General features: G+C 29.7%; 1 protein-coding gene and 1 pseudogene across 2 annotated transcripts in view; one reads left to right on the forward strand and one right to left on the reverse strand.

The window, feature by feature from the left end:
* Window positions 1-360: 360 nt before the first annotated feature.
* Window positions 361-22100, reverse strand: part of LOC105201567 (fatty acyl-CoA reductase 1) — a 38367-nt gene continuing 16627 nt past the window's right edge. The window contains exons 5-9 of one of the 2 annotated variants that reach the window (XM_026137737.2): window positions 13168-13360; window positions 4923-5168; window positions 4282-4458; window positions 4101-4187; window positions 361-1906 (exon numbers count right to left, since the gene is read on the reverse strand). In XM_026137737.2, coding sequence (XP_025993522.1) covers window positions 1828-1906; window positions 4101-4187; window positions 4282-4458; window positions 4923-5168; window positions 13168-13360 — 782 coding nt within the window. In that variant the 3' untranslated portion in view covers window positions 361-1827. The remainder of the gene's footprint in view (window positions 1907-4100; window positions 4188-4281; window positions 4459-4922; window positions 5169-13167; window positions 13361-22100) is intronic. The other variant, XM_026137738.2, reaches the window with a different exon arrangement.
* Window positions 20156-20979, forward strand: LOC120358299 (annotated as a pseudogene).

Below are 22100 nucleotides of genomic sequence, written 5' to 3' on the forward strand. Positions count from 1 at the left end.
CAAAGTAATTAAGTAGTCATTATTAATTATAAAAATTAAAACTAGAGTACATAATTAGTTATTATTATTAAGAATGCAAAGCAATTAGTTAATTATTATTTAAAAAAATTAAAATTGGTGTACATTATTTATTATCAATAAGAAATACTAACTAGTTAATTAAGAAAAGTGAAATTATAAACATTATTATATTCGTGATTATTTGGAAAAATTTACATTGACCTAGTTTACATCGTTAAAAATTTGGTACGCGTATTAAATTTCGTGCGCAACAATGTTTTAATACAGACTCGTTTACATCAAACGTGTTAAACGTTTTTTGCAAAACATTTTTCAATATATTATTGTTTCTGTAGACTATTTGTTGTTGAAGTTTCGGATTTATTTGTTCACCATTGCTCACTACAAATCATCATTTTAGATAGTCTCTTGTTGGCTAGTTTTCCATATTCTGCTGAGTTTTCTTAATTTTAAGAGGGGCAAACAATTGCGTCACCCAATCGCCTAAGGAATTCGTTATCTACAATTTCCCTTTCTGGAAGATTCAATCCCGATTTCTTATATCGCCACGTCCGTTTATTTAGGACTCGCTTTCCATATGAATCATCTTTCGGTTCGAGATGAAACATGCGTTTGCACGAACAAAGCCAGGGTTATAAATTTTAATTTTATAGTTTCATAGTTTGGCGTCGCAACTTAATGTTATCGTTCGCTGTCTCCAGACTTAAATATTATTTAGGTTTTTTCAAGTTCAGGCTTTGTTCGTTCTTATGGATTATTGCGTTAGGATGAGCAAATATTATTCGTAATTTCGTAATGGATTACGATATTTAACTGACTTATTGCTCCGGATGTAATATTCGAGCATTCGAGCATTTATATCCTTCAAGGACGTTCAATTTTGTTTACAATATAATAACCAAAGGATGGCGTTATTGTAAAGAGAGAAATCCTGGAATCCTCCGGATGTAATAGTTGAGTGTTATAACTTTAGGGACAATCTGCTCGCTTTGTTTCATATTTTGTATTTTACGCGAGAGATGCGAAAAGGGAAATCGTGGAATCCTCTGGATGTAACACAATACTACTAATGTTTTAACATAAGATTAATGTTTTTGCAATGTTTTGGTGCTATATGGGATTTACGGGAAATATATAATTTCGCTTTTATATTTATTGTATTTTAATTGATTTTTTTATCCATGTAATCAAAACGTAACGTTGTACATTATGTGAATTGTTGTATATACCGTGACGTAGCTAGAAAAAGTTTTGGGGGAAGGTGTAGTTTTAATTGGTTACAATTATCACTATAATTAATATTAATTAAGCGCATTTCTCTCTCTATACGATAAAACATTACCCACACTTTGCGCAACCCAGAGAGCCAACGACGAAGCCTTCGCCTTGCATGTTAACCGTTCATCATGCTTCTATTTTTGTAGATTTATTTTGTCACTAGAAACGCTCAAATCTTTTCTTATAAAAAACAGGTGTGCTAAACTTTTGGCAATAATTTAAACGTTTAAAAATTTATATTTTTAAAAATATTAAAATTAAGCTACAAAATTATTAAAACTATTAAGAATTTGGGGGGGAGGGCTGCAGCCCCACAGATCCCCCACCCCCCGGCTACGCCACTGGTATATACAATAATGTTTAACAATAAACAATAAAATTGTGGTTAAAATATAACTTGTTAAGAAAAAAAATATTTTTTACTAAAAAATAATTTCTCTTTTAAAGTTGTACAATATACGTGTTTAATTATCATACATTGTAGTAGCTTATACGTACAATATTATAGTAAACATTTTTATGTAACGTTTAAAAGATTAACTTATATATTATCCACAGCATACTAAAAACGATGATAGTTTCTATCGTTGAGGCAAACAGATCCACTCTAAAAATAAATGCAATTTATATATTATAAAACTTTTAATTATTTTAGAGATTGTGTTTATATTATGTTAACTTGAACTACAAATTGTATAAATTCTATTTTGTCAATTAATATACAAAAGTTTTAATAAAAACGTTGACCTTTTTACTTATATTTATTTTTATTTATGTAAACAGCTTAAGTAACTTATTATTAATTTTATAGTTGACTGTTAACTGTTATAGACGATTATTAAAAATGTTTTGGTTGTCAATAAGATAACAATATACAGGGACAGACAAAAATTGTAAATACCTAGAAAATATTACGGAAACCTTCTTATAGAGAATGTGAAGCTTTACACTCTGAACTTTCATGAATATAAAAGCCCATCATGAATTTGGGGTTTGTAAAAAAATATTTTAATATTTAAGCAATTTTTACGGAAATTTAAATTATTTGACAAATAAATAGTATTTGATATAGATATCATCATTGCTACAACACATACGACAAACGAGATAAAATATGTGTCTTATTGAAACCACCATCCCTTCCGTTTGGATAAGAAGCTGCACATCCAGAAAATCTAAATGTCTCCGTCCTTCAAAAATATGCTACTTATTTTGTTTTAAATGGTTAAGATATTAATATATTAAAATATGCTGCTATTTTAATATATTAATAAGAAGTTAGTCCATCATTTGTCTTTAACACAAATGTTATTTTTGTTTAGAATAAAGTCATACAACTAGTGGAATACCTTTCAAGAGCTACTGGAAGATGTTTAAGAGATCCCTACCGCGAATTCCAAGATTATTTCTATATGCGACCTATCAAGATTTTATTCCATGGAAAAAACCCAAATGTTTTATAGGACCTACATGCGAATTACATGGGACCTACCTAATGGGATTTTCATAAGATTTTTATGAGACCTTCACAAATTATCAACAAAATTATAAGAAGTCATTTGTTTATAGTATGTATACATAATATATTTGCGGAAACGGAGACAAATTATTAAGTAATTACAATTATGTAAAAATACCGTCCCATACCCGTCTTATACATGGGATTATTACGGTTCTATATAGGACCATTATAGTTGTACATGACACCAAATAAAAAAATGTTCTGTTAAAAGAATATTTATTAGTTATTATAATTATACAAGTAATGGAGAAATAAATTTGCTTTTTACACTATTTTCCAAAATTGTTCTCTGTTCTTCAAAAGAACAGAATAACATTCCATTGCTGTCTATTGAAATTCACTCGTATAGTCGCCACTTGAGGTTAACTTAACTTTAACATAGAAGTTGTGTAGCTTGTACGTACAAAATAATAATAGAGCGGGCTTCAGAAAACATCCACGAATAATACTGACCGCATGAAATTACGACTACGCCTAACAAAAAAGATATGCTATTGTGCTTTTACCACATGCATATTTTGCTTAGCGAAGCTGAACTGTCATAAACGGAATATGGCGCCCAACAGTTGATGGATTTTTTTGCAGATGACAAAATCATCTAACAACAAAAACAAATCTATGCGATGGATAAAGAGCGATAACCTGGTCTTGCTCGAAAAACATTTGCAGTGATCTGCAGTACCGACGTCGAAGAAGTTCTTCTGTTACTTTAGCATCCTCTTAAGAATAATTTTTTTAAATAGAATTTTAATTTTATTCAAATTAAATATTCATTAATTTTTATTTTTTGATTTTAAAATTAGTCATTGCAATTAAAATTAAGAAGATGCAAATTATGATGCAAAAAAAACGAGTTCCTCTGCATTAAAGAAAAGTAGTCTAATTATTTTTTTCTCATACACATTACCTGCTTCTGAGGAAAGATGTTCTGAGTAAACTCCCGGGAGCAAAAAGATAAATTGTCGGAAGCTTTGTTAAATAACGTGAAAATTGATTTTTATTTCTTACCCATCATTAAGCCAATGATAGTGTAAATATTCAACAAACACCAAGTTATATAAATGTTAGTTTTTATTTAGTTTTAATTTTTCTTTCAACAACGTAACTGTTACGTAACATTTGTTATATAATAATTACATTATTGAGTGAAAAATTATGAGTAACATTTATTCAACTGTAGTTTAGTATTTGTTGGGTAGTCAGTAGAATCCGTTTAATAAAAGAGGTATTCCGAGTGATTATTACTTACAAAAGTTACCTTCTCTTTTAATACTTATACCTTTTATTACGCAGTATGAGGGGATGTAATCGACTTATGTCCATTTTCTCATGAAGAAGATACTTTTTGATACCAATTACACAGTTCCTTTAATAAAACATTTATTAACATATTTATAAATATTTGTTATCTCTAAATTACTTTTATTTATTAATTAAAAAGAAAAATATAATACGCTTACTTGTAATACTCTTTAATATCGCAATTGGCATAATCAAAAGAAAACGTATCCTGATCTTCAAGCGGTATTGTTGATATTAGAAGTGACTTATTTGTATTGTCAAATTTCCAGTCATTAGAGCCAAAGTGGAACAACGCAAGGTTGGCCACATATAGTTTTCTTTGAAGTTGTAGTAACCTATAGTAATTTATATTTATATCTCATTAATACAAAACGGTTAGTTATAATAACATTGATTCAATTATATTATTGAAAATGTAGTTTCAAATTTCACAAATGTAATAAATATTTTAAAGGACATATATCTTTCGTACATTATTATAAATATAAAAGTTACATTATATAAAAAAATCCTTCAAATGTATAAAGTAGTTAAATCTAGAAGCTAAATGTAAAAAAAAAGTTAACATGTAGATAAGGAATAAAATTATACACAAAGTAATATTACAAATTAATCTACAATGAGAAACATTTTTTTCTGCCAGTGGGAATATATAGTACTATTTTGTTTTAATTTGTAGAATATGTAAATAAGTATTTCAATAATATTCTATTAAGTTATTCTTGCCAATTTAATTATATACATGGAATAATAATTTTTAATTTGTATAAACTAGTTAAATATTAAATATAAATCTTACATAGGTTGACGTCCCAAGCATTTTAAAGCCAAATCTATTAGCACAGCTGGAAAAATATGTAATAACATCGATCCTATATAATACAAAATATAATTATCTGTTATCCTTTTATAAGTTCTCCAAACCTTTCCTTCGAAAGGCACTTCCTCTTTGAGAATATTCTGCATTATAATTGTTTCACCTTCAAGTGTTAAACTGTGCTGATAAACACAATTTAAAACAAATAAAGTGGAATCTGCCGTAAACCTAATAATAAATGTAATTATACTTTAACTAATAAATAAATAACAAATTTATTATTTAAACATAGTTTTGTAATATGTACATTAATTTAAAAAATAAAATAAAAATAATAAATTTCAAAAATAAGACAAATATTTGACAAATTTTGAATTGAGCAAATACAAAATATTATTAAAAATATTAATCATTTAACATATAGAATTAAGCAACAAAGAGATAGATAAATAAAAACATTAATTATATGCATAATTTTTTTTGTTTATTTTTTTTATATGAACTCAGATAGCACATAAACGTCCATAAAACGTTTGATGGATGTTTGATTTCAGACATTAAAATGTCAATAGGCTAACTCAATAAAATTCGATAGGTGCTTAGAAGTCTTATGAAAGTTTGTTTTTTACAACTCTGGACGTACATTGAACATCTAAAAAGGACTTAAAATGGATATAATTTTTAGTAAGGAAGAAGAGGGTAATATGGTACCCTCCCTCCATTTTCATTTTATTGAATAACTTTATTTATGATTAATATTTTCTATTGAAACTTGAACAGTTACATTTGACAGAGTGTTGTTGGACAGATTCTAAAATCAAAGTAATGAAATATTTATTATATAAGACATAATTTATAAAAATCTAATGCACTACATAATCGGTAGAAGAAAAAAAGTGGTTGTAATATGGCTATTCATAAAACAAATTTAAAAAATTAGTTTAGTTTAAAAGTACACAATACCTTGTTACAAAATTACATATTTTTAATTTTTCATTGTTTAGAATTTTTTTTATTTAAAATTTTTCTGCATTCAGAAGCTTTAGAAATATCATTAAAAATATCATTTTATGCAAAGAAAGCACGTTTTTCGCGACAGTTGGTAACATGGCTAGAAATGGGCAATCTTTGGGGATATTGCTATCGGTGGACGGCAATATCCCCTATCCCAAAGATTGCTCATGTACGACCACGTTACCAACTGTTCCAGAATATTGCAAAAAACGTGCTTTCTTTGCATAAAAGTAATTACGCAAAGTAAATCAAAAATTAAATTTTTTTAACATTTGTTTTTTCTACAAGTTACATTGTAAATCATTATAATTATCTAAGTTACTATAATTATTATATTTTACATTTGATTTAGATTATATTAGACATTTAGCAGTGCCAATTTTTTATAGTTTAAAAATTGTTTATTTTAATAAAACTTTCTCATTTCTGTTTTTTCTTTAATTCTTTGAGATTATATATTCTTTTAAAAATTTTAAAAAATTAAGCACATCTACTTAAGTTAGAACAAAAAAATTTTTTAATGGAAATACATAAATAGTATCACTTGAATTTTATTTAAAAAGGAATTAACGATACCGCCACTTAAGTTTTATTTAAAAAATAAAGATACTATCACTCGTATTTTATTTGTTAAAATAGTACAGCAATTATTTCAAAGAGAAATATATTTTCTTCATAATTGGCACAATTTAAAAATTGCATACATTTTTTGACAAAAATACATTTAGGTTGAATTAAATTTAAAATCATTATTTTTAAGTATAAATACCACTTGTGTTAAGAATAGAAAGATTTTTCAATGAGAATGTAAAAATAGAATCATTTAAGTTTTGCATAGAAATTAAAGAGAGTTCTATTTTAACCACATGGGTTAGAATAGAACATTTGTTTAATGAGGATACAAAGATAGTACCACTTGAGTTTGGTAAAAAAAATAAAGATTTAAGGGATGCACTCACACACTTGATGCCTTTTTTTACCTTTTCTTTGAAAAGATAATTTTGTACTAATATATATAATATACACGATCAAAGCAACAGTGCAATTTAAAAGACTAAGACATGGTGCGATTTAGAAGAATCAAGCATTTTGTAAAACTTTATTTATTTAATTTTTAAATAAAAACACAAAGTTATTTGAACTTTATCAATCTAATTTTAATAATATTGTGATTATTATACATTATAAAAATTTAGATTGTTTAGTTTACCTTTTTTACAATCAAGCTACAAAATGCGTCAAAAAATAGTAGAAAAGTTACAATTTTTCTATAAATATTTATAACAAAAATTCTATTGTTTTTAACATGTTGAGTTCAATGAAGGGCAATGATAATGTTATGTAGTTCCCAAATAATTTTACAAAGAGTGTACAAGTACTGTGGTTGAATTTATACGCGAAGTGGTGCGATTTAGGAGACGATGCAATATCAGCAACCTTATCCTATATTTTAATTACTTTATTTATTATTTTGGAGCTTGTGTAAATATATAATACAATCATGTAAATATGCAAATACGCATCTGAGCCCAGTATTCGCATAATTCGCACGCCGCCACATGACTCCCGAGGTATTCGGCGGCGCGCCGCCGTGCCGCGCCGACTTGCTGACTGGAGTGTATTGTTTGAAGTGTCCACAAATCCAAACTCGTGATACTAACAAGTAAACCTACTTTTGCCGGACTCACCGATTTCATTGAAACTTTGCACATTTGTAGAGTAGACGAAAATAATAGACACGTATTTTTTTTTATCGGCAATGGTCAACATTAAAGGGGTGAAATCGACCCCCAAAATTGAGGGTATTAGGGAATCATCATGATGTTACACATAAAAATAATGTACCGATCAACACGAAATCGTTACAAAATGTTTTTTATGTTAAATAGTAAAGTTTACATGTCCGACTTTCCATGTACCCTTGTTGCAAGGGGTAAAACATCCCCCAAAATGGCTTATTTTAGTAGTATTTTGAATATAACAGAAGAAATTATTCTCCAATTTTAATGAAACAAATACCAAATTAAGGAGCAAGAAAAAATAAAAGTTACGTGTTTTTTCTGTTTTCCAAAGAACCAAAATAAGGGGGTGAATCAGCCCTTAAAATAAAATTGTCTTTTCTTGTACTGAAATAATTTCAGTCGCTCTTTGAAAATGTTTTTTATGTTAAATAATAGAGTTTTACATGTGCGAATTTCCATGCACCCTTGTTGCAAGAGGGTAAACCACCCTTCTCACGAGGAATTATTATTACGACGAATGGATGACGAAAGCTTATTTACATTTTTATCTATGTCTAATCTATTTATCTAAAAAGTAAAACTAATGCAGAACATTATTTTTTTGTTTTTTAATATTTTTAAAATTTTTTTTTAATTTTTTTAAACTTTTTTAATTTTTAATACTTTTTTTTATCTTTTTTAAATTTATTTTTTTGTATATTTTTAATAGATTATTGTTTATAATTTTTACAATAATGATATGCAAAAAAAAATTCATTAATGCATAAAGAGTTTGCACACCAAGCACACTTTATAATTGCTACATTATTGCATGACGCACATATAGCTTCACAATTTTTGAAACAATAATCTACGGGATTATCAAATTTAGGTGGTTTTTCCTGTAAATATCCGCTTTTGTACCACAAATATTTAAATAAATTTATAAACCGAGGATTAGATTCTCTATGCACGTGCATATTAATGAAATTCATTGAAGTGCCACTAGGCGGCGCATGGGACGTAACTCTTTCGTGAGCGAAAGTCATCGCATATATCAATAAATATAGACCCGTAATAGTTCATAGAAAACGGATTTGCTATTTCGTTAAAATTCTGTTTCTGCAAAATGACTGTTGTATGCACGGTGAAGTACTCGTTCACTCTCGTTTTTACGTTTTTATGACAATTTTATTTTAAATTTTGTATTTACACTGAACGCGTTTCTCGCGTTCTTACGTATCGAGTTTACAGTTCGCTCGCCTTTCGCTCATTAGGAGTATTGCTGGTTGCCAACGTTGATAGCCACACGAGACGAATGCTCTAGCAGATTTAAGGAAAAATAATGTGTCACACTTGAGGAAGAATCGATTTTTATGGATCCTCGGAGACTCACGCGATCCCACCACTTCGCCGGCAACGAATCCGTAAGCGTCTCCGTGATCCTTCCGTCTGAGTGGCTGTCGCGCACAGCCGAGATTGCGCCAACTCTGGCGCCCACACGTCTGAGACATGATCTAACATGTCGAGCGGTATCGCGCGGAGTTGCTCGATTTTATACTTATGTTATTCTACGCAACAATGACGCTAAATCCAAAGAATGTTTTAAAATTGTTAGCAATCGCTTTCGATGATCCGCATTATGACTTTGAATCTGTCATTAGCGAAGCTGAAAGAAATTTAAGTTTTCATATAGAGAGTCTGATAAAAGATGCTATTCAAGAATCCCTGTATATTGAAACGTATACTACTCTCAATTTTGATGAAGAAGATATTATTCAGGATGCAGTTTCAATCGAGGAAAATAATAATGATAATTATATTCAAGATACTGTGACTTCCAATTTAAGTGCATCTATTGAATTAACAGAAAGTTTGGATAAAGAATATAAACAAAAAGTTATAAAATTTTGGAAATCAGGAAAAAAACATAAATTAAAATTTGCAACAGTTCAAGCAAGATTTAAACGTGTTTCATCAAAGCAACAATTGTATACATGGGAAAAAGAAATTTCAGAAGGTGGAAATACTAAAGAAAAATTAAAAAAACTATCAGAATATGTATTATCTCAATTTGAAGATGCTTTACAAAAATGTTTACCAATTCATGATTTAGATATTCGCAGATGGGCTTTGAATGCTAGAAATCAATTGCAATTATCGGAAGATTTTTTTAAAGCATCTGATAAATAGATTCATAATTTTAAACAGAAGCATCATATTGTTTCTAGAAAAATTAATAAATTTATAACGCAGAAAAGTTTAACAAATGTTAATAAATTAAAAACAGAGGCTAGCAATTTTGTAGAAAAAGTAAAAACAGAACTTATACTAATTGGAGCAGAAAATGTTTTTAATTCTGATCAATCAGGTTTTAATTTAGAAATGCACACAGGACGTACTTTATCTTTTCGAGGAAAACAAAAAATTGAAACATTAACACAATCGATAAGTTCTATGACTCATAGTTATACAATTCAGCCAATCATATCAGCAAGTGGTTCTCTTTTATCACTGCTATTAATTATTTTACAGGAAAAAGATGGAAAATTTGGACCTCAAGTAGAACAAAATCTTTTTAGAGCTGATAATGTTGTCGCATTACCTTCAAACTCTGGTAAAATGACAACAAACCTTGTAAAAACATGGTTCACAAATGTTTATCTTCCAAACTGTAAAAATAATAGTGTTTTGCTTTTAGATTCATGGAGTGGCCAAAATTCGAAACAATTAGAAACAATGGACACATTATCCAAAAATATAAAAATTTTAACAATTCCTGCTGGGACGACCGGAATGATTCAACCTCTCGATGTCTTCGGTTTCAGAATCTGGAAAAATTATATTAAACATTTCTCTGACATGATTCTTTTATATAACTACGATGTAAACTTACATTTGCAAAACAATATTATTAAACTCCAGTCACTTATTCATAATCAATTTTCTTCTCCTCGGTTTATAAATTTATTTAAATATTTGTGGTACAAAAGCGGATATTTACAGGAAAAACCACCTAAATTTGATAATCCCGTAGATTATTGTTTCAAAAATTGTGAAGCTATATGTGCGTCATGCAATAATGTAGCAATTATAAAGTGTGCTTGGTGTGCAAACTCTTTATGCATTAATGAATTTTTTTTTGCATATCATTATTGTAAAAATTATAAACAATAATCTATTAAAAATATACAAAAAGTAAATTTAAAAGAGGTAAAAAAAAGTATTAAAAATTAAAAAAGTTTAAAAAAATTAAAAAAAAATTTTTTAAATATTAAAAAACAAAAAAATAATGTTCTGCATTAGTTTTACTTTTTAGATAAATAGATTAGACATAGATAAAAATGTAAATAGGCTTTCGTCATCCATTCGTCGTAATAATAATTCCTCGTGAGAAGGGTGGTTTACCCTCTTGCAACAAGGGTGCATGGAAATTCGTACATGTAAAACTCTATTATTTAACATAAAAAACATTTTCAAAGAGCGACTGAAATTATTTCAGTACAAGAAAAAACAATTTTATTTTAAGAGCTGATTCACCCCCTTATTTTGGTTCTTTGGAAAAAAGAAAAAACACGTAACTTTTATTTTTTCTTGCTCCTTAATTTGGTATTTGTTTCATTAAAATTGGAGAATAATTTCTTCTGTTATATTCAAAATACTACTAAAATAAGCCATTTTGGGGGATGTTTTACCCCTTGCAACAAGGGTACATGGAAAGTCGGACATGTAAACTTTACTATTTAACATAAAAAACATTTTGTAACGATTTCGTGTTGATCGGTACATTATTTTTATGTGTAACATCATGATGATTCCCTAATACCCTCAATTTTGGGGGTCGATTTCACCCCTTTAATGTTGACCATTGCCGATAAAAAAAAATACGTGTCTATTATTTTCGTCTACTCTACAAATGTGCAAAGTTTCAATGAAATCGGTGAGTCCGGCAAAGGTAGGTTTACTTGTAAGTGATAGGCTCGCAGCCAGCATGTTTCTCTTTGCAGAATTACATCGGTCGTCCACCGAATTGCAGATCAGAATGCACCGATAATTCGTAATGTTTTAACACAGCAGCATGTATCAATCAGAGATGCAAGAATCCTTGTCCTGGCGCTTGCGGTAAAATTGTCAGATGTCAGTGCAGAATCTCATTCCGATTTACACTTGTTCAGAAGAATACGAAGGATACAAATATCGTCAAAGCAGCTTGCTTTTTGACTATAAACAAATTGTGCTTAGCCAGTAAAATAATTTGCTGACTAATATCGTTGCTGACTAATATCTAATGCAAAGAACTTGATTTCCAACAATTGTTCAAAATCGGCAAAGAAATGTCACTGAAATAAGAGTTGGGTATAAACTCAAATACTGTACGTTTTACGTTTACGTTACGTGTTGTCAACTATAAATCAAAGGTGAAGAGGCGTTAGTTGGAAGCCACAGAAAATTCACTCGGCGAGGACAGCACTATCCTGGCAGCAGCGAGGTTATCCGCCAGACCTAGCCAATCCACCAATCATAGCCAATGGTCGAACCTGGAGAGTGAGTCCCAGTTGCGCACAGAATAAATCGGACACAGCAAGTTAAACTTTTCCGATTTTGATGAAATTAGACACATTCAACGCGTTTTCGCGTGAAACGAACGAATTTGGCAGAAAAAAGTATCGGACTGCCTTGTAAACCGAAATATCAAGCACCAAAGTTGACGACTATTGAGGTTAGGATACCTGTCACACAGACATAATTCATGTAATGTAGCGACTTGAGAAAATAAATGCTTGGAAGGGAGAGGAGCTTGCCTCCTTTCCAACCCGAATCTAATTATATAAGTCAAAAATTTGCGATATATTCAACTTGCTGTGTCCAATTCAATCTGTGTGCAACTGGGACTTCCCCGTTACTTCCCAATCCTTAAATGGATTTGGGTGGATTAAAACAAAACTAGCAAGTGTAGGTATAACCCGATGAGAACAGGTACGTGGATTCCACGTTTTATCCACGTGTATTATGTAAAATTAGTGAATAAGACTTCATTGATTTGATATCCACATGAATTCTACGTGAACTTTTTCACGTAGATTTTAATACATTTTTTTCTTTCTTGAACACAGTACTGTTGAGAAACATAAATATTATCGATAGACGAAATAGATCTATGAATGGAGAAACCTCGATCTGCATCCCAATAAGCAGACAATATTTTTTAAAAGATTTTTAACTGTATTTTTAATAAAAATTTTTTTATTTTTAATTTGATTAATTTATTATATTGACATATATTTTCTGGTTGCATTCTTACTTTCTGATTAATATTCCATGGACGTCTAAAATCAGACATACATTTCATATTTATGGTAGTGCAGACGTAAAATGGACCTGAAATGGATGTCTATCGGATGTTCTGTGCTATCTGGGATAATGAAATTTAATATTTTTCAATAGTTTTAGTTCAAAATCTAACCAAATTTACAATATATTGATTATCATACGTGGTTAATCCAATCTTCCAACATACGACTAGTATAACTTTAATGACAATGTCAATTGGTACTATTTTTCCACAAACATGTTTATCCGCGTAAGCTATATGTATTATTCCTTTTGCACCACCAATATAAAGACCGATTGAACCATAAATGTTGTCTATCCATCCTGGCATTGGTTCTGTCAACGATGGATATACTATAACATATAAAATATGTTTGTTATATTATAGTTATAATTACCTTAAAATGATTCTGTGAATACTCGTTTTTTTGTAACTAAAAATGTACAGAGAACAACATTTAATAAACGAGTAAATTAAATTATCTTGTAAATTACGTAATGGACGTAGCATTTTTTACGTTCAACAAAATTACATAGGATAGGGTGGGCTATTTTGTGCAGTGAGTGTTTCGTGCAATTCTAATCTTTTTAGCAAATGTAGCAGATAGAAGTCTGCCGTTCTTGTAACGACGTGAAACTCGTGTATCGCGTATACACATGATTGCAATAGGTACATGCATTATAAAGAATAGGCGATGGTCGGACGGCGCGGCACAATGGTCCCATACAGCACAGAAAATTCCAGCAACATTGCAGCAACGTTGCAATGTTGCAGATTGCAATGCAATATTACGGAGATATTGCAGAAACATAAATTAACAATATGCCTGCAACATCGCATGGCATATGCTAGTAATAATCCGGAAACATTGCAATATCATAATTTTTTAATAAAGTAATGGCAATAAAGAGCCAAAGCAGAATATTCGCATATAATAATTTATTAACTTATCCATAATTATTCATCCGCATACAATAAACTTAGGGTGGGCAACGTTACTAAATTTTCGGCTGAATCTCTACATTGATTTATTAAATTATTTTTAAAAGTAAGAGCCAATCACGCGCAATCGCTTCACAAACGGTTGGATGAGAGCAGCCGACAACCGAGCGCGAACGACGAAGATTATCGTGTGCGTTTTTGGGTGTGACGGACGTGTTGATCGAAGTACGATATCGGTGCGCGGTTTCTACCGGCGATATCGTGCACAAAGTGGTATTGTGTCCGACGAGAGTGGCTTCCGTAGGGGCGAGGTTCAGGAGGCATTCCCTCGCTAGAGTCTGCGGCGCTATTTCATGAGAGCGTACGTGCCGAGCCCGGCCACGAAGAGGACGTACTTGTAGATGAAAAGCGTTATGCAGCACGTGGTGCATCAGATATCTCCTGTCTCGACTTGGACAGAAATATTTTAATAGCGCCACGTCAATTGTAGCGAGCGGTAAGAGAAAAACAGGGACCGTTGCAAATTATTGTACGAGCACAAAGTCCGCATCTGGGAAGTTTGTCGCCCTAACCTAAAATAGAATAGCATGGTTGTAAGAATAGGCGTCACATAATCTATATATAGAGAAGCCATAATTCTAAAAACCCCCAGCATCGTTGCAACGATTGCAAGTGAATCGTTATTATCATTGCCGTCATCATTATCGTCGTTACTGCATAGCCAAACGCATCAAACGCATATGTACGAGGTGTGATCAAAAAGTAAGGTGACTTTTTGAATTTTGCGCGCTCTGTACACTCTAATTTCAAAATTTTTTTTTTTTTGTGTTGGTACACTCGTCACGATCATATGTTCACAGTTTTGACTATGTAGTATGTGTTGTTTTTATGTGAGAGGCATAAAGGTTAGACTCGTGTTTGCGTGCTCGGCGATTTTTTGCTGTTGAAAATAATGGAGCAGAGAGTTTGTATTAATTTTTGTGTAAAAAATGGTATTAAGTGTTCAAAAACTCTTGAAATGTTGACAGTGGCGTATGGTGAGTCAACTTTGAGCAAAAAATATGTTTATAAATGGTATAAGTTATTCCAAGAGGGCCGAGAAAATATTAACGATGAACCTCGTTCTGGACGCCCCAGCACGTCAAAAACCGACGAAAATGTTGAGGAAGTGAAAGAAATTGTGTTGAAAAATCGTCGAATCACGATTAGAGAAATAGCTGATGATCTTAACATATCGTTTGGCTCATGCCAATCAATTTTAACGGATGTTTTGGGTATGACACGTGTCAGCAAAATTCGTTCCAAAACTGCTTAATTTTGATCAGAACCAGCGTCGCATGAACATCGCCCAAGACATGTTGAACGACGTCAATGATGATCCTGATCTGCTCAAAAGGGTTATAACTGGTGACGAAACATTTTCCTCTTCCCAAAATTGAAAAGGCCTATGAAAGGACGAAGATTTGCGACGATTGAGGAGATTAAGGCTGCATCGCTGGAGGAGCTCAAGGCAATACCCAAAAGTGCATTTCAGAAATGTTTTGACGACTGGAAAAAGCGCTGGCACAAATGCATTGTATCAGAGGGGGATTATTTTGAAGGGGATAACATAATTTTGGATGAATAAATGAATATTTTTTTATAAAAATGAAAAGTTACCTTACTTTTTGATCACACCTCGTACTACGCAGGTACGCATTATCACAACTTCTTTTTATTATGTCAAACAATATATGTTTATTGATTTTATAAATTAATTTAGACAACATTTAAACTATTAGTAAATTAAAATAAAACTTTGTTTTCAGGACAATAGTTTGTCGCCTTAACCTAAAACAGAATAGCATGGTTGCAAGGCGTCACATAATCTATAGGCGTCACATAATCTATAGAGGAGGCATAATTCTAAAAACCCCCAGCATCGTTGCAACGATTGCAAGTGAATCGTTACTATCATTGCCGTCATCATTATTGTCGTTACTGCATAACCAAACGCATCAAACGCATATGTAGTACGCAGGTACGCATCATCACAACTCCTTTTTATTATGTCAAATAATATATGTTTATTGATTTTATAAATCAATTTAGACAACATTTAAACTATTAATAAATTAAAATAAAACTTCGTTTTCAGGACAATACTTGTGTTAAAATTTTGATAATAAATATGTCTAATGCAAAAAAAGAAAAGTTATTTGTTTCAAAACGTCATATAAGGAGGATTATTGAAAATGAAACTAATATAGATATAGCAGGATGCTCTAAATACATATTAAAACCATTGTGTACTTCCAATACTTTGTTTACAAATTACAATTTAGATTTTCATAAAAATGAAAATATTAATACATCTATTGAAAATATTGATAATACAGTTTGTACTGAAACTTATGAAGATGAAAATCATCAACAATGTCTATATAATAACATTGACTTTCAAATAAACTCTGATTATGATGATAATAATAATAATAATAATAATAATAATAATAATAATAATAATAATAATAATAATAACAACGAGGATGATGATCATAACTTTCACAATCCTGCCATAAAAATTATAAACGAAGTTTATAATGATGCTGATGTGTGACGCACCAGCAAAATCTTTTGCTTTAAATATAAAAGGTCACACTGGATTTGACAGTTGCACAAAATGTACAATCAAAGGAAAATATGTAAATGGCAGAATTTGCTTTCCTCCAAATTCATCATTTTCTTTGAGAACTGACGAATTATTTACTATTAATGCTTACAAGAAATTTCAAATTGGTTATACTGTTTTAAATAATATTCCAGAATTTAAATGTATAAGTCATACTCCATTAGACTACATGCATTTAATATGTTTAGGCGTTGTTAAAAAACTACTACTTTTATGGATAAAAGGGCCACTTTCTATACGTTTAAGCAGAAGATCAATTAATAGAATATCATGTTTATTATTGTTGTTTAGACATACAACACCAAGTGAGATTGTTAGAAAACCAAGATCCCTTAAGGATATTAAACAATGGAAAGCTGTCAAATTTAGAAATTTTCTCTTATATATAGGACCTGTAGTGTTAAGACATGCATTAAGGAAAGACATGTATCATTATTTTCTAACGCTTCATGTAGCTGTGTTAATCTTTGTTCGTCCAGACTTGTGTAAAAAAGAATTTATAGATTATGCTGAAGCTTTACTGCAAAATTTTGTTTCATCTTTCGAAATATTATATGGGAAACAATATATATCACACAATGTCCACAATCTTTTACATTTATGTTCCGATGTAAGAGTATTTGGTCCATTAGATAATTGTAGCGCCTTTCGTTTCGAAAACTATATGATGAGTATTAAAAGAAAATTAAGAAAGAACGAAAAGCCTTTGCAACAATTAATTAAGAGATATAGTGAAAATGAAAATCTTAATTTTCTATTACCAAAACCCATTAATAATCAATGTTCATATTTGCTAAAATATTTACACAATAATGGACCAATATCTTATGATTGTGGTAATTTTCAATCACAATATTTACAATTATTAACTGAAAAATTTAATCTAAATTGTAAATATAACAATAATTATATTAATAGTTGTTGTCTTTTAAAAAAACGGACATTATATTGTTATTCTCAACATAATAAAAAAAAATGAAGATATTTTTGTGATTGCTAAAAAATGTATATATGTACAAAATCTATATAAAATACCTTGTAAATCTAGCGAATTAGATATTAAAGTTATGACGATTAACAATGAAAAAATGTTTTCCTATCCAATTACTGATGTAAAATGTAAAGCATGGAAAATTCCTTATATGAATGAAACAAATAGATTTGTAATCTTTCCATTCAATCATTCAATGTGAATTTGACTTATATAATGCATTACATATATATATTGTCACTATTTCTCAATATGCACAAGTATTTTATGTCCCCATCACTTTAACTTGCAGAAAAATGACTTTTATAATAGCAGAATTAAATGATGGTCTACAATTGATACCAAAATTATGGTACAATGAAGACAAAAAATCATGCATTTGGCCTGGTCATTTTAAAAGTAAATTTCGAATAAATAAAGCAATAATAACAAGAGAGATGCCACAAAATAATATACAATGGGACGAATTACCGATTAAGAGAATTTTTGGTAAAGCAGGTAAAAAAGCAGTTATTATATTTTAAAATCACAAAATAGATAAAATAAATATTTGTTGAGGATATTTGCACATCAAAGTACAGTGCCAAAAATATGTGTGTGTGTGTGTGTGTATTGCTATTTTTTAAATAATTTTATTTAAAAACATTACTTATAATACTAATAATACTTTATTCTAATATACTGCAAATAAAAACAATATTTAACTAAATGCAAATAAAAATAATATTTAACTAAGAAACTTTTTAATAACTTTTTTGCTTTGTCTAACATATTTTAATAGAGATGAAATGTGTTAACACTTTGCTTAAGATACAAATTATTATTTTAATTATATTGTATTTATTGCTTAATGTTGTTTTCATTGGTTAAGGTACTTATGAAGAAGCAATGGACAAATTAGTGCTTGCGGAAGATACATCAAATATTGATATGTCTCCTGATGAATTACACAAACAAAATAAAATAAGAAGACGAATAAAAGCAAAAAAGAAATATTTATCACACTCATCTTCTTCAGACGAGAATGAAGACGATTGTGTGAGATCAAATAAAAGCCTGCCTGACATTCCACAAATAGGAAATTTTGTATCATCAAATAAACAGCATATTAATAAATCACGCAATTCTATAAGTAAAAATACAATAAGTGATGGTGAGTATATGAAATTTTAAATAATGCATGTTATTTTAAAAACAATTATTAATTTTTTTATTTTTCAGATATTGACATTCCAGTTCTTAAAAATAACATAGGAAGAAATTTTGCAGAAAAGCCTAATGAAGATGTTGATAAAAAAAATTATACGTGTGGTATGTTTTACTCATAAATTTTAAATATTTTATTAATTATATATTTACTAAGAGACAGATAAATTTATTTTATAATTCTTAATAGTAAATATTAGTATAGTAATTATAGTAATTATAGTAATTAATAGTAAATAATTAGTAAGTAATATATATTGTTTCAGAATTTAAGAAAATAGTTTTAGCAAAAATGAATAAAGTTATATTTCAACTTTATACTCTTGAAAACAAAATGAACATACTCGAGGAAAAAATACAACCAACCAATACTTCCAATGAAGAAAATGATATTCAGTTACCTATAACTACATTCGAAGAATTAATATATTTTGAAGAACAGTTGCACGAAATACAATTCAAGAATGAACTGGTACGATATTATATTTATTTTATTCTTATTAACATTGTAGAATACTTTAAATATTTGAAACTTAAAGATACAATACATAAAATTTAAAGCTCTAAGTTAGTTTAATATTATTTTCTTTTATTTTTTATTTTTTTTATATTTTATTTTCTGGGCTTATGTACATTTATATCTATGTTGCAGATTAATAGTAAGTATTAAAAAATAATATTTATAAGAACATTATAGAAGGAAAAAATTATATGTGTAATGTTTTAATTTAACACTTAAAAATTTTAAATAAATTATGAAAATTACAAACATTTTACAAATAGTTTAATATTTATGCTAAAATTTATTTATAATTTGTTTATCTATTAATTTATATATGAAATCTATACATTAGACTAATATTTAAATTTGTTTATTTTTCAGCTTAATATATTTGAACGCGTAGGTGGACCTAGTGCGCATATAATGATACGCAATATAATGAAAAAAACTATAACAAATACTTTTGCCCAAAATTTTAGTTGGGCAGAAAAAAAAACAAAGAAAAGCTTTCAAGACTTAGGTTTGGCACAAATAATTATCCGTAAGTGTATTTTTGATGTAATTTTAAATTGGATTAATTACAATTAAAGATGTATCTAAATTACTCACAATGCTTTGAATATTTTTTTATCAGAAGCTGTTCGCAAAACTTTCAAATAGGCGACAGATAATGACATTGCAATGTCTGTATCAAAATGGCTTGCCCAAGCCACTTTAAGAGTTCAAAGAACTAAGTATGTATTTATGATTTTAATTTGATTATATACTTCTAATAGTACTATTAATAGTTATTCAAAGTAATCATTTAATAATTTTATAATTTTTTGCAGGTAAAGTCAATTAAAGTAATAAATTTATCACATAAGCTAAAGAGTACAATTGCTAATCGGAGGATAAACAGGGAGGAAGAAGTACAATTGTGATTTATTTTGCATCGATGTTGGCAAAACGCGACGACAACGATTTATTCTGGTGTTCCTAAATTGTTGGTTGGCAAAGCATTCTTGGAAAAACATGTTCAACGACCTATACCAAGGAACGCAGAAGTCCCAATCGGCATTAAGTCAACAGTTGATGCTTTATAGTGCTACGTTTTGTGCCTTGTCTTTACTAGCATATATGGGATCCAGCACTTCCAGAGAGAGGAGTACAGACATTTGAATCTATTTCAAAGTACATACTACGTTGTATTGACGTTCTTCACGATACGGTACGGAAATTTTGTGCTGGACATTTGGCCTTTGCAACTTTACATGGTTATTATGATCTGCGTTGCTCTCATAATGTTACCAACACAGTTCGAACAGTTAGTTTTCACATGGATGAAGCGACAGAAGATGGGCGACTCGTATTTGTTTCACAGAGCGCAAAGTGAGAAGCATGTGGTAATCTGCAGTACGACGCTACAAGCCGACACGATTATGGACTTACTAAATGAGTTTTACGCCTATCTTTTTACCATTTTCCCAAGATCAATAAATTTTCTTGTACGTACTGCAAATTCTTTTGTAAGTAACGCGACGAATTATAAGCCAAGCAATTTCAACAGAATTCTTATAATTCGTCCCGTTACCAGATAAATGAATACACAAAGAGTTTGCTTAGAGGAAAGCTGAATGTGTCCAGCAACTCTGGCACAATCCCTCCGTGATTATTTAGTTTCTCGTAAAAATATACTAATCAATTTTGAGTTAGTTTCCGAAAGTCCAGTGAAGTTGACTTTGTGTTTCACGCTTTGTTTCTTTTTTATTTTACAAAATTAATTTTTATTGCGACGTTCAATTGACTTGAACAAATAAGCATAATTATATGATAGGGCGAAAGAGCACGCGAATCATTGGCAACGATAATTATATAACTTCTCAGATATTTTTAAAGACTGATGTACATTTACATGAATCTTTGAAGATACCTGAAAAGCTATATAATTACAGTGTAGGAATAATCAATGAGGACCATTGAGTCGAATCAAAACGAGTCAATTAATTTTAATTTCCAATTTAGGCAATCCAATATTGTTCTGTACAGCGATCGACTTTCTTGTAACAGCCAAAAGCATTTTACAAACTGAATTATATTAATTATATCGTTCATCTTTGCATTTATTTGAAAGAAATTGATAGATTTTGTTTAGTTTTCTGTTATAGATATAATTTTATCTCACCTCACGTTAGAGATGTCTACTTTTTATTTGAGTAATTCGTATTTTGTGTACGGGATGCGTCAATGGCTTTTCCTCTTGACTAGATAGCCCTTTTGATTTTTTATATTTTTTTGAAAATATTTTTGAATCACATGTCGCGAAAACGTCATCAGGACACATTATTACTAGGAGTTGTTAGCGCATCCGGTATACGGCGTGCAGATCGAAACTAGATGTAAGGACACTAGACGTAAAAGATATTTTTAGCTATCTCACCAAAATACGACATTGCATTTCTTTTCACAAAAGTGACTTCTATTGAAGTATGGCAATTGTTCAGTTTTTTCTGTTTTTTACAAGCGATACAAATGCAGCGTTTCTTATAAACTTTTGGTTTTGTCTTTCAATTTGACATTATTTTCTTTTTTAAGATAACTTTACATAATAACATTATTCATACAACTTTGTTGTTCATTATTCGTACAACTGCTTTTTAACAAGTCAAAACTGTAATTTTACTTGTTTAACATACATATTTGATAATCATTACAAAATATAATGCTCGTTATAATGTAATCAAATGTTAATTGGAGCAACTTTTAGTGGTAGCAGAAAAAGCAACTATTACAAGATTCTTT

The sequence above is a fragment of the Solenopsis invicta genome, chromosome 7 (assembly GCF_016802725.1).
Source record: "Solenopsis invicta isolate M01_SB chromosome 7, UNIL_Sinv_3.0, whole genome shotgun sequence".
NCBI classification, from domain to species: domain Eukaryota; kingdom Metazoa; phylum Arthropoda; class Insecta; order Hymenoptera; family Formicidae; genus Solenopsis; species Solenopsis invicta.